Source organism: Orcinus orca, chromosome 2 (assembly GCF_937001465.1).
Source record: "Orcinus orca chromosome 2, mOrcOrc1.1, whole genome shotgun sequence".
NCBI classification, from domain to species: domain Eukaryota; kingdom Metazoa; phylum Chordata; class Mammalia; order Artiodactyla; family Delphinidae; genus Orcinus; species Orcinus orca.
Window position 1 is genome coordinate 106,199,815 of NC_064560.1, and position 13,449 is coordinate 106,213,263.

Sequence of the window (13,449 nt, forward strand, 5' to 3'; positions counted from 1 at the left end):
CAAGTGGAAAAAAGCCTGGAGGTACTAGGCCAGAGGCAAAACTGTCCCCTCAATGCTATCTGCAAGATAATTAAGGAATATTTACTTAACAGGTTATTTTTAATATTTTTAAATCCAAGTGAAAATATCTTTACTGAGACAAATGGGAAAATGCATATTCTTGCAACTTTGAGTGTCTACATTACTGAACACAGGAGTATCAATCAGATAATTGGCATTGTTTTATAATAACTACTAAAATAATATCTGGGCATATTAGAAAAGCAGGTAGTTAGAAACCTACCATCTCTCCAATTTGTAAATGAAGAGGGAAATTATTAAATTAAGCCTAATCAGTTATTTTTTTAGGGGTGATAAAAATATTTTATATTTTAATGTTATATGAACTCTCAACTCGACACATTTGTCAAAACTTATCAAACTGTACATCTTAGGATCACGCTCACCATGCTATAAATTCATACGTATCAGTTTTAAAATAAATTGCATATTTTTCATAAGTTATCAATTGCTTTTATAACATATCTATTTAATAAGTACCTAATACTTTTCTCAAGAATCAAGGAGAAAGATTAAATTTTTTTCCTTCAAAAAATCTGTTAGAAGAAAATTATACGTTAAAAGCCTAATCAGTTATTAAATTACAGCTTAGACTATTTTAAATTTAGTGTGGGCAAAGATCATCTAAATCTGTGCTGTCCAATATGGTAGCCACTAACTTCATGCAGCTATTTAAGTATAAATTAATTAAAATTACATATAATTAAATATTCAGTTCCTCAGGTGCACTAGCCACCTGTCAAATGCTCAACAGTCACATGTGGCTAGTGGTTATCTCATTGGACAGCACAGAATAAAACATTTCTATCATCACAGAAAGTTCTACTGGACAGTGATTAGATCCTCAATCTTCCTTTTGACTTTTTTTTTCAGGAGGGCCAATGGAAAGAGCAACTCAGAAGACCTGAGTTTTCCAAATCAGTCACTAACCAGCTGAGCAACTTATGTATGGTTACTTAGCAATGCTTCCAGAAATGAATGTGCATTTGAATCACCTAAGAATCTAGTTAAACTGCAGGTTCTAACACAGTAAGTCTTGAGATGGGGTCGAGATTCTGCACTTCCAACAAATTCCCAGGTGCTGCTAATACTGCTTGTCCAGAAATCACCCTGTGAGTAACAAGGTCTTAGATTTCTCTGGGCCTCAGTTTTTTTAGCTGTCAAATGATGTAACTGGGGGAAGATAATACCCATGACCCCTCCATAAAAACTAACATTTTATAGTTTTATAGTTGTATAGAAGTAAATGCACACAGATTTCTCATACTCTTGAAGAAGCAGTCTCTTCCCTGAAGTAAATGCTAGGATTCTAACAAACAATTTTCGTGATACCATTTTTTCCCCATAAAAAAATATCATATTTAAATGAATATCAATGGGAAAATGTGATTTGCTACAGACAATCAGTCTGGGTACTACTTTTCAGAAATGGATTTAAAAGGCTGACATGTATATAAGACAAACCTTTCTAAATGCATCACCTCCACATGACAAGCAACTCCCAGGAAAAAAAAGTAACTACAATTACATTATTGTTTTTATGAAGTCTCAGTCAGGGCTCTGAGCAATAAAACCGACCAAAATCCCCATACCCCTAGCAGGCAGTGGAGTAATGTAACAGGCCCACAAAACAGGCTGAAGGAGCTGACAGTGGGAAGCCAACAATGCCAGAAAGAATTTACTTTTGAGGCATCTTCTATTTTAACATGGGCCCTAGAGCATGCAATGCAAACAAGGAACTGGATAGCAGTGGTGAGGCTCATAGTTTCATAAGGCAATACCTCATAGAAAGGAGATAGGCTAACACACCCAGTTTGTTTATAAATTCTGAATGAAGCATGACAGGTAATTACCTATATTCTCAAAACACACACACTGGAAATACATGTTCAACCTCTAAATGACAGGATGCTTTGAAAATCTATAATACTTTTAAATTTGTATTTTTAGATTTCCTTTAGTGGGAAATACAGTTTAAAGTTTGAATTAAATTTTACTAAAGCTCCCCTATATAAATCATACAACGTTCTTCCAAAATCTCTCCAAAGATCTGATTCTCATTAATACACTTTACTGCCCACAAACCCCTTCAAATAAATCACTGAGAAGATAAATCATATATACAAAGAAAAACTTGGGAGTGGGGAGTTTTTTCTCACTTTTAAAACAAACTGCTATCTCAATCTTCTTTTTTCCCTCAATCTTACTTTAAGCCAACCTGCTAAACAATGGCTTTCTACAATGGTCAAAATTATTTTATTACCAAATTTCAATGTAAGTCCTAAATTTGGAGCTGTACATTCAGCTTATCTTAGAAAAAGACTGATGAAAAAATAGTGCCTATAACAATACCTATTCTAAGTTGTCTTTATTAAAACAGCAAATTCACGTAGATCAGGAGAAAGCACTAAATATAATTCCATCAGAGTGAAATGTTCATATTAAGAGCTTTATCTGATTAAACACTGCTGTGCTTTTACAACACTTATTTAAACTACAGTAATTTCTAGATATTATAAAGATAACTTTTACATTACCAATGAAAACAAAAGGTTAATTTCTATCCACACCATAAAAGTACTATCTGTCCTTTGTAAATAATCCATAAGAAATCTCTCTCAATAATAACCAACGAACTGCTAGTATCAAGTATTTAATTGCAGCAACTAACCAGCAATTAATTTTACCTTTCCTCTCAACAAATATTACAAAATTCCACCTGCAGGATAAATGATATCCTTTTAAAATGCAATTTAAGAAGCCATTACTTTTTTACAGAAACTGTGGCTCCTCTATGAGAGAGACAATTATAATGTGTACAGGAGAATTTTAGCCTATCATTTAAAAAAATACAGTGTGTAAAAAAAAGGCCACGTAGCAGTCCGTGGGCAGGATGAGTCATCACCCAACTCAAAACTTGCAGCACTTCTAAGCTTCCTCCTACCCGACCCCATCCCCTTCAGCAATGTACCCTGAGTCAGCAAACCTTCCTATTTTGTCAGTTATGAACTCTCACGATGCTTAAATGAACTTATGCAAAATGCTGCAACACTTTTAGTACTAACATTTGTCATTAGAACATGTGCTTTTTTCCTATTGCAAAATTAACTGATCTTCAATCTTCTCTGGATTCCTTCTTAATCACAGAAAGTAGCAAACACTTTTAATCCTCTTTTGCAAATAAATGAACTGCAAAATATGGTGATATATAATGGTTTTTCTAAATAATTCTCCATTTCCCAGAGTTTTTTTCTGAACAGTAATACTTAGGTGATTAAAACGTATCCTGCTCAAATCTGGCATATTTCCTACATGACTGCAATTACTGAATTTAGGACACCAATAAGCAATTTTACCAAGTTTCACAAGGCAATTCTTATTAAGTGATGTAACACATATATGGAAAAGGACTCCACGCTCCTTGGCACATGTAAACATGTTTGAACAACGACCCGTTAAAGAAGTGTAAAGTCTCAATTAGAAATTATATTTCTAATTTAGAATATAGAAATATTCTATATTTCTATATTCAACAGAAATATTCAATATAGAAATTATAGAAATTATATTTCAAACATAAATATCTGACATTGCTAAGAAGAAACTCTAGAGGCAGTTCCCTTTCAGGGCCCAGTCCTGTTTGGTCCCTTCATTCTTCTAGCTCAGAACACTCATTCTTCTAGTCAGACCATCTCAGTTTCCCAACGTTAGAGAGAATGTGTCCAATCAGAACTTTAAATGACACGGCTAGGGCTTCCCTGGTGGCGCAGTGGTTGAGAGTCCGCCTGCCGATGCAGGGGACACGGGTTCGTGCCCCGGTCCGGGAAGATCCCACATGCCGCGGAGCGGCTGGGCCCGTGAGCCATGGCCGCTGAGCCTGCGCGTCCGGAGCCTGTGCCCCGCAACGGAAGAGGCCACAACTGTGAGAGGCCCGCGTACCGAAAAAGGAAAAAAAAAAAAAAAAAATGACACGGCTAGACAAATCAAACAATCAGAAAACTACTCTGAAGCTGTTTTCGCTCCATTTTGTCCCCTGTTTTTTGTTTCCCTTGACAAACCATCTTGTACCTGTAAAAAAGTTAACACTCAGACTGACTTTGGGGAGCATTTTTAGCATTGAAGGAAAGAACATGAATTTTGCTGCAAATGCTGTAGGCTTCTAATTCCACCTCACCAGTTTCCCTTTACTGGACCTTTTCCAATGAGCGAGCAAAGGAAAAAATAAAACAGGAAAGGAATCAAAAATATCCTGCTCCGGGGCGCTCCCACATAACACCTGAACCAGTCTTACTAAGCCAAGGAACAAAAGGCGGCCAAAACGCCCTTAGTTTTCAACGCACCTCACCAAGTCAGGGAAAAATGCACAGCGGAGCGAGGAGGCCCCTTTTCAGTGAACTGACAAAACAAGTTTTCATTTGGGGACCTTCATGGACCACCACCGCTCCACGTCCCGAACGCAGCTCAGGCAAGGGTGTAGTAGAGGAGGAGGAAATTAGGAATTCCGATTCAGACGACTTTTTCTGTACCTCCTTTACGGCCACACTCAACTCAGGCAGAGGACTTCAGGGCTCTGAGCCGAGCCGGGTGAGCGGCGCGCTACGCAATTTGCCGAGTGCACTGGAGACTTTGCCCGGCCGGAGTCAGCTGAGGCCGAGTCACCCGAGTGGGATGGGGGAGGAGACGCGGGAGCATTTCGAAAGGCAGCGTGCCAGGAAGGCGAGACTCCGCGCCACCTCACGCTCCCGGGGCGGGCCGCCCTTCCCGGCCGCCGCCCCGGGCCCGCCGGCGGGGCCGGGCCGGGCTTCGAACCCGCTGACCCGGGCGCGGGCAGCGGTGCGGTAGCCAGAAAGCGGGGCCCCGGGGCGGGCAGTCGCGGCCGGGCCCGGAACCGCGGCCGGCGAGGGGCGTGCCGGGTGGGAGGGGCGCGCCGGTCGCACTGCCGGCCCCACGCGGGGACCCCGGCCCGTCGCCCGCCGGCCCGCGCCAGCCAGGCCCGAGTTAGCGAGCCGGCGGGCGGGCCGGGGGCGGGCGGGAGACGGAACAAAAGCGCCTTTGTTGAGCGGCTGCAGCCGGAGGGTCACACACAATGGAGGGAGCCGGCTCCGCCGCCGCCGCCGGGCCCGCCGCGGCGCCCTCCCGAGCAGCCCCGCCGGCGCGCCCTGCACACGTACACACACATACTCACGGGACTTCTCCGACTCATCGAGGGAGTGCGGGGCCCACGGACAGCCCCCTGTGTCGGCTCAGGTCTCCGGCTGTGCTGGCGGCAGCGGCGTCTCCGAGGCTCTCGCTTTGCCGCAGTCGCCGCCATGTAACCCCGACCCGCGAGAGAGGGCGAGGAAGGGGGGCGGGGTTTCCAGGAGCCACGCCCTCTCACGTCACAGGCTCACTCCACGGGTGCCCCCGCCCCCGCCCCTGCCCCAGACCAGCCCCGCGCGCCGGCCGGCGCCGGAATTTCCAACGTCGGTGTTTGGGTTCCGCGTGGTGCAGGGGCTGCAGGAGAGGCACGCGGGCTCGTCAGGCGTCTCGCGTGGGGTGGGGTGGGGTGGGGTGGGGTGGGCTGGACTGGGCCAGGCCGGGGGGCTGGCGCGGAGGTAAACAGACGGGCCCTCTTCGCTCTACGTGCCCCAGCATTAGAGGGCGAAGTGACCAAACTCTTTGCGAGCGTTTACTGCGTACCTACTACGTGCAAGGTACTGGACAACCTAGAGGAATAGGCCATTGTCCCCGTCTCCGGGGAACTGGGAGGATGGACCCGAAGATATATGGGCTAGAAAACAGCAGCCATCGAACAAGGAAAACCGTTAAAGGTCAGGTGCTAAGGAAGGCTTCTAAATGAGGTTGCCACTGGTGACCTTTCAGCTAAATGAGGAGCCCATGAAACCAGAGGAGGTGAGGGGATGGCTGTTCCTTCGGAGGGAACAGAATGAGCAAAGACAGGGAAGAGGAGAGCACCTGGCTTGTTGCAGGAACTGGGACTAGGCCAGTTTGAGGGAAGTGTAGAATTTGAGCAGGAATGTACTGTGAGATAAGTGGGAAACGTAGATTGGTGCCTTCTTGGGCTCACTTGGACGAAAAGCAAGCTTATTTTATCCATCATGGCTTACTGAATCCAAGAAGCCATCTAGTGTTTATGTGAATTGTATGTAGGTATTTATAAAATTAGAGACGCAGGTCAACGTATTTTTTCAATGACTTATTCACCATTCCTGATGAGAACCAAACGTTTGGCAGCCCTTTATCCATTATTATGCGCATCCTGAAGCTTCAAGCACGAGGCAAAGACCACTTCAAAGGTAACATAGTGGCTTGAAATTAAGTGGTTGGGATGGAGTTTGAATGTTTTATATTTTTTATATTTAAAACAATACCATCTGAATACCAGGTGTGGAGGGCACAGTGAGTAGACAAAACCAAGAGAAAGGGGAAGGTTGTCCTAACCACAGGATTTCTTATTTCTGGATGCAGCCTTTCTGCAACAAGAGCTCCTTCCCTGTGACCATTGTACATCCCTGCAGCCCCTGCTCTAGGCTCCCCTGAGATTCCTAAGACATCTTTTCCTCCCCCATCCATCAATGTTTGATCACTAGGAGGAGGGGTAGAGGATAAGTACTGTGCCTTCGCTCAAGGAGGTTATAATGTGTCAGCTCTTAACTTCCGTCAAAGACCACCAAAATAACCTGTTGATCAAGCAAAGACAAATGTATTCCTTACAGGAGGTAAGAGAAACCACTGTGTTGACAGAGTCTTAGTAGCATCTCAAAGAGGGAGGTCAAGAGTGGGATGGTTTCAGAGGGTCAGGATTAATTTAAGACAGGTCTTTCAATGAAAGCATGATTGAGATGGGACTAAATTTGTTATATAATCTTTTAGGATTAGTAGACACAAGGAGGGAGAGAGTTTTGAAGCAAACCTAGAAAAGTCAACAATGGTTTGATAAACGCAAGAGTAATTTTGTTGAGAAGGGGCTGTTTACCCTGATGAAGGCTAGGTCGGTTGTAGTCTGTTGTTCAGTCAAATGGACTTTGAGGAAGTTCTTGAAACTGCAGTAAAGTTACTTGCAACTTCATTTTTTCAGACAAGAATTTCTTGGGATTGAAGTCATGTTTATGCAGATGTTAGGGTTGTAAAGTCATGTTGAGGTAGTCGGTTTTAGTTCTTAATCCTATTGTGCGGCTGTAAGTAGTCTTAAGTTCTCAGTTTTTCAAACTGCCATACACAGTGAAATCATTTTGGTGGATTATGATCTGCATTTTTTTCTTAATGAAATAGAGAAAATAAAACCAAACTAGAGACCATAGTCTATAACAAAGGGTAAACACTTTTGTGAAACTTTTGTTTTGGTTATGTATCATATTCCAACAAATCTAAAATGTCATCAATTATGACAGACCGTTATTTTATGTACTATGAAGAAAGCGAAAACTATCAAAATAATGATACCCTATTGCTACATCCTGATCTCAGAGATATTAAAATGGAGGAAGTACTTCTTAAAATTGTTGAACTATAAGGTATCTATAAATGTGCCAGTTGGATTACAGTGGCACTGTTTATTGCTCATTATTGCTATGAGCTATGTTATTGTTAAAAAGAGTTTGAAAGCCACTGTTGTAGTGGAAGAATGCAGGAAAGGAACAGGTAAAGTACCCCATAAGGCAGCTTGAGATTAGTGCGTCCCTAACAGAGATGCAAATTACCTGCTCTTGTTGGAAGGAACAATTCATAAAGGACTGGGAACATCAGGAAAGTTCCAACAAGAAGACAGAGCATTTGAGCTGGGCTTGATTCCATCAGGAAGTATGAGGAAAAAAGAAATTTCAGGATGAGAGGGCAGAGTGTACAAAGTCATGAATGTGCTGGGCACACTTTGGTAAAAAGTCTTACAGGCCTGGGGGAATGAAGGCAAGTTAGCACCAGTTGAGAAGGCCTTATTTGGATGCCAGAACTTTTGGATTTATGCTAAAGGCAGAAGGAGAGGAATTTAGATGATTCACCTAGTATTTTAGAGTGATAATTCTGCTATGAATGGGAAGGGTAGATTAGATGAGCAAGAGGTTGGCAACAGGAAGAGGGCAGGAGGATCCATTGTTGTTTTCTGCTCTGTATCCAGTCTGCTTTACACTGGTAACAATACTCTAATGTCCTTTAAGGAGCCCTTTCCTGTATAAGTCAGAATTCTTTTGTTACAGTGGCAGAAAACCCAATCCAAACTCTGGTTTAAGCGTGAGAGAAAGTGAGAGAATGTGTCTCGATTGGGCACAGAAAGGGGATGACAATACAAGTGATATTCTTGGAGCCAGATCAACTGGACTCCACGAGGGGAAAGTCTTGAATTACCCAGTTGCTCCCATTTTGCCTATTTGAGTTTAAATTCCCTCATTAGACTACTTATTTTATCTTTTTCCATTCTGATGACCATCTTCCCATGAAAATAAACTGTCAATATCTTGATTTTCAAGATGAAGGGAAAAGCGGATTTTAGAAATAAGACCACTAAGCTTGATGCCAATTCCTGGAAATTTTCTAATGTAAATCATTGAACACGATATGTTAGGGAAAATGTAACAGTTAATAGGAGTCATCATGGCTTCTTGTCAAATAAATCATGACAAAGAAATACCACTTCCTTTCTTGATAGGATTATTACATTACTAAACAAAGATGTTGGTCATTTCAAAAAGTCAAGACACTTTTGTGGATAAGATTGAGAAATATGGGTTTAGATAATTGCAGAGAATTGATTCAAAGAGTGCTAATTACTGGAGTGACATTAATCTTGAGGCGTCAAATTCTCAAGAAGAGCAATGCAGATTTGTCCTCCTTTGTCCAGACCTGAGCAATATTTTTATCAATGTTTTGAGTTAAGATATCAAATTTGAGGAAGATATAGAACTCAGATCAGAATATGATGACAGAATAGTTATTCAAAATCATGATTTTTCTTTTAAAGAAGATGACATTTGGCTGCAATAAATATAAAGTGTAGTATCTTTGTTCAGAAAAATCATTTGAAAGGGGCCAGGATTTGGGGAACAGCTTGACCTGATAATGTAACTATAAGTTACAGATATTCATGCAGTGTGAGCTGTCACCAAACAACTAACAAAATGTAGACTGTGTTAATGCAAAACAGTGTTCAGTTCACGGGGGCACCAGACCTATGCTATTCAGCTCAGGATTTCTGAACTCATGTGTTCAAATATAGATACCACATAAAAAGAGCTACCTTGCATAACAAATCAGAATTCATTAGGAAGAGACATCTAGGAAGAGTGTGGAAACCATTTTTTCTCTGAAGAAAAGATGAGGGAATTGGGTCTGCTTAATCTGCAGAAAAGCAATTTGCTGAAGGGTTGTTATGCAGAGAAGAGAGTAGATTTATTCCATGTTGCACTGGAGTTCAAATCTAAGACCACCAGGAGGGCTATTACAGAGAGAAAGATTTTGACTCAGTGTAAGAAAGGACAGTTTTGGATATTGGAACTGAGCTACAGTGGACAGGACCTCCTGGTGAAGAGCGCTACATCACTGGAAGCATTCAGTCAGAAAACTGGCCACCTGTCAGGGATGCTATAAAAGAAATTGCTGGGGGGAGGAGGGACCTGCAAAGAGGTGATAACATCCGAGGTCTTCTCTAACTATTGATAGAAGCTTCTATGTGTTGATGTTTATACTCTCAATTTAAAATGATTGCATTCCTAGACATGGTTTCTGAAAGAACGCATTGTAATTTGATTTGTAAACAAAAGAACTTTCCACTGAAGAAATTGGTTGCCAAGTACAGTTGATTCTTGTTGTTTGTGGTAATTATGTTCTGTAAAGTCACTTTGAGCACTGAATTAGTAACTGCTGAACCATTGCTTCTAAGGGAAATACAGGATTACTTTCCTGCAAACCTCTGGTCATGTTTTCACCAACCAGTCAATACATAACCTTGTTTTATGTGTGCTTCTTTAAAGACATCTTATTTAATATATGTTGTTGATTCATTAACATTGAACTCTGACCAATAGCACTGTAACTCATGCTGAATGAAGCTTATCTAACACATACTTTTTCCGAAAGGCATATCACACCTTTCTTACATTTATAGCCAGCACATCAGAACTATGCTTGGGGACCATTTTAAACAGCTAAATCACCAACAAAAAAGCAAAAAATGCAAAAAAACATGGTGCTAACTAGACCACAGAAAGGACATTTGTTTATAATGTGAGAGTTGAAACAAGAAGGCAGAGTGTTGCCTCGTTCAACCTCAATGGGAACATGCACAGAGGGCAACAATTTTTTCACCACTCTGCATGTCAGAAATGCTGTGAGTATTGATTTAGGGGTTACAAATAAATTTTAGCAAGTAGGCAAATTCGCAAGCAATCTGCGAATAATGAGGATTGACTGTAGTTAAAGATTATGAAGAGAATGTTTTCAGTCAAGATCCAGTGAAGCTGTATCTAAAGTTCAATGAGAGGCAGATCACATGAAGGTTTTTTGAAGCGAGAGACACCTGTAAATGAAGATCAAGGGTCCTACATTTAACGTGATGGGGCAGCAAAGAGCTTACTCCTTGGGAGAATGGTAATAGCATTTATCAAGTAACGTGTTTCAGGTAAACACTTTGTAAACAGTATTTCATTCTCTTAGGCTATGGTAAATAGAATTTTGTAGGAAAGCTGCAATAAACTACTTAAATTTTTTAGACAAAACCTGGCTTTCCTTGTAACAAAATCTCTGAAACAATCTGTACATGTACTTTTTATTTATATATTTATTTATTTATTTATTTATTTTTGGCTGCATGGGTCTTTGTTGCTGTGCACGAGCTTTCTCTAGTTGCGGCGAGCAGGGGCAACTGTTCATTGCGGCGCGCATGCTTCTCCGCGCGAGCTCTAGAGCGCAGGCTCAGTAGTTGTGGCGCACAGGCTCCGAGGCATGTGGGATCTTGCCGGACAGGATCTTCCTGTGTCTCCTGCACTGGCAGGCGGGTTCTTAACCACCTCGCCACCAGGGAAGTCCCTACACTTACTTTTTGAATAATGGTTATATAACTAAATACGTAAATGTACTGGGAAATACCTATTGGGGTAATTTTACAAAAATAACAAGTAATCAAAGGATCCTCCGTGTAATTTATCTGCCTTGAAAGTCAGTATTTTGTGGAAGTCGGATAAATTTGTAGAAATGGTAGAATTAAACGACTAATACAATAGTTGTAGCTCCCGCCTGCCATACACACACCTACACGCATACTTTTTAAGAGGAGCAGAGAGATGGTGACACTCTTGGCTTTAGGGAAATATGGTCCAAAGGTTTTCTTATTTTCACTCTGTCCATCCTCCTCCTATCTTGAGAGCCCCATTAGCGTAAGGAGAACAGATGCTCCTGAGTTCTGGAGATAGTCCGTATTTTTGAAACTTGAACGCTTGAGACCACAGTCTTCTATAAACATCCTCAGTTTTTGAGAACAACCTGGGCCTCCAGCACATGACCAATGCAAATAAAAGATTAGACAAGGTGTTCCATAGCCCATCCACAGAGTGATAAATATTTTGAGTTGTGGGGGCAAAGCAGCTTTCAGTACACAAGGTCATTCCCCTCCTTTTTGTACTCCAAAATAGTCAAGCTATCTGTCATTTGGGGAAGAAGGTAATCACTATCTGTTAACTCTAAGTAAACATGCTGAAGGTGTGTTTACATTGGTTATTCTGAGTGCTCAAGTTATCAACCAGTATATAATATGGTGCAGTAGGTCTACCTTCCACAATGTGATCTCCTTCTATTTGACATATTTTGCCAGCTGGCAGTTACCACCACTGGAAGAACCTTCCCTGAAGATGTCATCCCCAGAGACCAGTACCCACCTTGAGTCTTTTGTTTGTTTGTTTGTTTGTTTATGGCTGCATTGGGTCTTTGTTGCTGTGCGCGGGCTTCCTCTAGTTGTGGCGAGCAGGGACTATTCTTCATTGTGGTGCACGGGCTTCTCACTCTGGTGGCTTCTCTTGTTGCAGGACACAGGCTCTAGGCACACGGGCTTCAGTAGTTTCAGCACATGGGCTCAGTAGTTGTGGCTTGTGGGCTCTAGAGAGCAGGCTCAGTAGTTGTAGCGCACGGGCTTAGTTGCTCCGCAGCATATGGGATCTTCCCAGACCAGGGATCAAACCCGTGTCCCCTGCATTGGCAGGTGGATTCTTAACCACTGCGCCACCAGGGAAGTCCCATCTCTGGAGTCTTGACTGAAGCCTTCACTGTTTATAGCAATACCCTAGGAGTGGTATTCTGAAAGGGAAATGGCCAGACCCTCAGGAGGCTTAAGATCCATCTGCCCATCCTGTGTAGCTCTATCCCTGTGAATTCCTACCCTAGGCTACCACAGACCTCCCCCACCTCTGGCCTCCACCCCACCCCATATCCAGGGCATCATGCAGGACCACACGCTCAGAAACACCCCATGCTTGGTTTAATACTCTCCTATTGCCATCTTGAAATTCCTAATAAGTTTATCTTTGAACTCATGTTTTGTAGTGCATTTGGATGGGACAATAGAGTATGCATGTGAGCAGAAGAGAGGCGCAATGGGTGTCCACTGTTCCTTGCCACCCCATTCACATATAGCTTTCTTAGGGCCCCATGAGCACAGAATTCTGGTGGACCCACAAGGCATTGGAGTTCAGTGAAACAAAGCAAGTGAGTATAAGGTTTGTTACATCTACAGCTGAGTAACTGGGGGTGCTGATAGCTCTGAGAGGCCATGCTTTCCACTGGAACCAGAACTTGCTTCAAACGCAGAAAGAAGGCAGTGGCGTTCTAGGAAGCACAAATGATCAAGGAACCCTATTGCATCCTTTCTTGCGTTACTTCCCCATATTAGCTAACAGCCTAGGCCAAAACATTTCTTTTGTCCTTTCAGCCCTTATTTACTCCTCAGTAAGTCAAAGGTAGAGAGTGTTGGTTGAATGTGTGTATCAAGAAATGAAATAATAATCGTTAAGTTAGTTTTCTGCAGTGTTTTCCACTGCTCTGGTGAGAACAAAATATATATGCATGTAGGAGCTGCAACATAGAAATTGTGTCATTTTGGGGATTTCACATAGGAGTTAAATACTCATATTTGTATTTCAAACTATATTTGCATCTTACAATATAAAAATTAATTATAAAAGTCATGCTGACAACTTAAATTTTTAATTTTTCCGTACTTAAAATATTAGTTATGATTATTGACTATCTAAATTAAACACTGTAAGTCAAGAGAGAGAGACCAGAAGAAAGGGAAAAGGCTTTATACCTTTAGCTCCATCCATTTTATTTCTACTTTTTGAATAAGAGGCCCCAGAAATTATGTAGCCAGCTTTGAACCCCCCACCCCACCCCCCCAAAGAATCCCAACAG

The 13,449-nt window shown here is 42.0% G+C and overlaps 2 protein-coding genes across 5 annotated transcripts in view; one reads left to right on the forward strand and one right to left on the reverse strand.

Annotated features, from left to right (window-relative positions):
• Window positions 1–5,384, reverse strand: part of MAPK6 (mitogen-activated protein kinase 6) — a 42,411-nt gene extending 37,027 nt beyond the window's left edge. For 2 of the 4 annotated variants that reach the window (XM_004281669.3, XM_033409195.2), the window contains exon 1: window positions 5,246–5,384. The gene's annotated coding sequence lies outside the window, so the exon portion shown is untranslated. Of the gene's footprint in view, window positions 1–4,400; window positions 4,556–4,586; window positions 4,738–5,245 lie in introns of those variants that run through there. The other 2 variants (XM_033409194.2, XM_033409193.2) reach the window with 2 other exon arrangements.
• LOC125963514 (translation initiation factor IF-2-like) lies at window positions 5,087–7,517 on the forward strand. The gene is made up of 2 exons (XM_049706030.1): window positions 5,087–5,753; window positions 6,295–7,517. Exons 1-2 carry the CDS (start codon window positions 5,147–5,149, stop codon window positions 6,321–6,323), a joined length of 636 nt encoding a protein of 211 aa, XP_049561987.1. The 5' UTR covers window positions 5,087–5,146; the 3' UTR covers window positions 6,324–7,517.
• The last annotated feature ends 5,932 nt before the right edge of the window (window positions 7,518–13,449 follow it).

What these genes read in the sequence shown, in the direction of transcription:
- LOC125963514 (XM_049706030.1), top strand. Translation starts at nt 5,147, where the DNA reads ATGGAGGGAGCCGGCTCCGCCGCCGCCGCCGGGCCCGCCGCGGCGCCC. An exon ending in GCGTACCTACTACGTGCAAG is followed by an intron (nt 5,754 to 6,294) that starts GTACTGGACAAC and finishes AACGTTTGGCAG; the next exon opens with CCCTTTATCCATTATTATGC.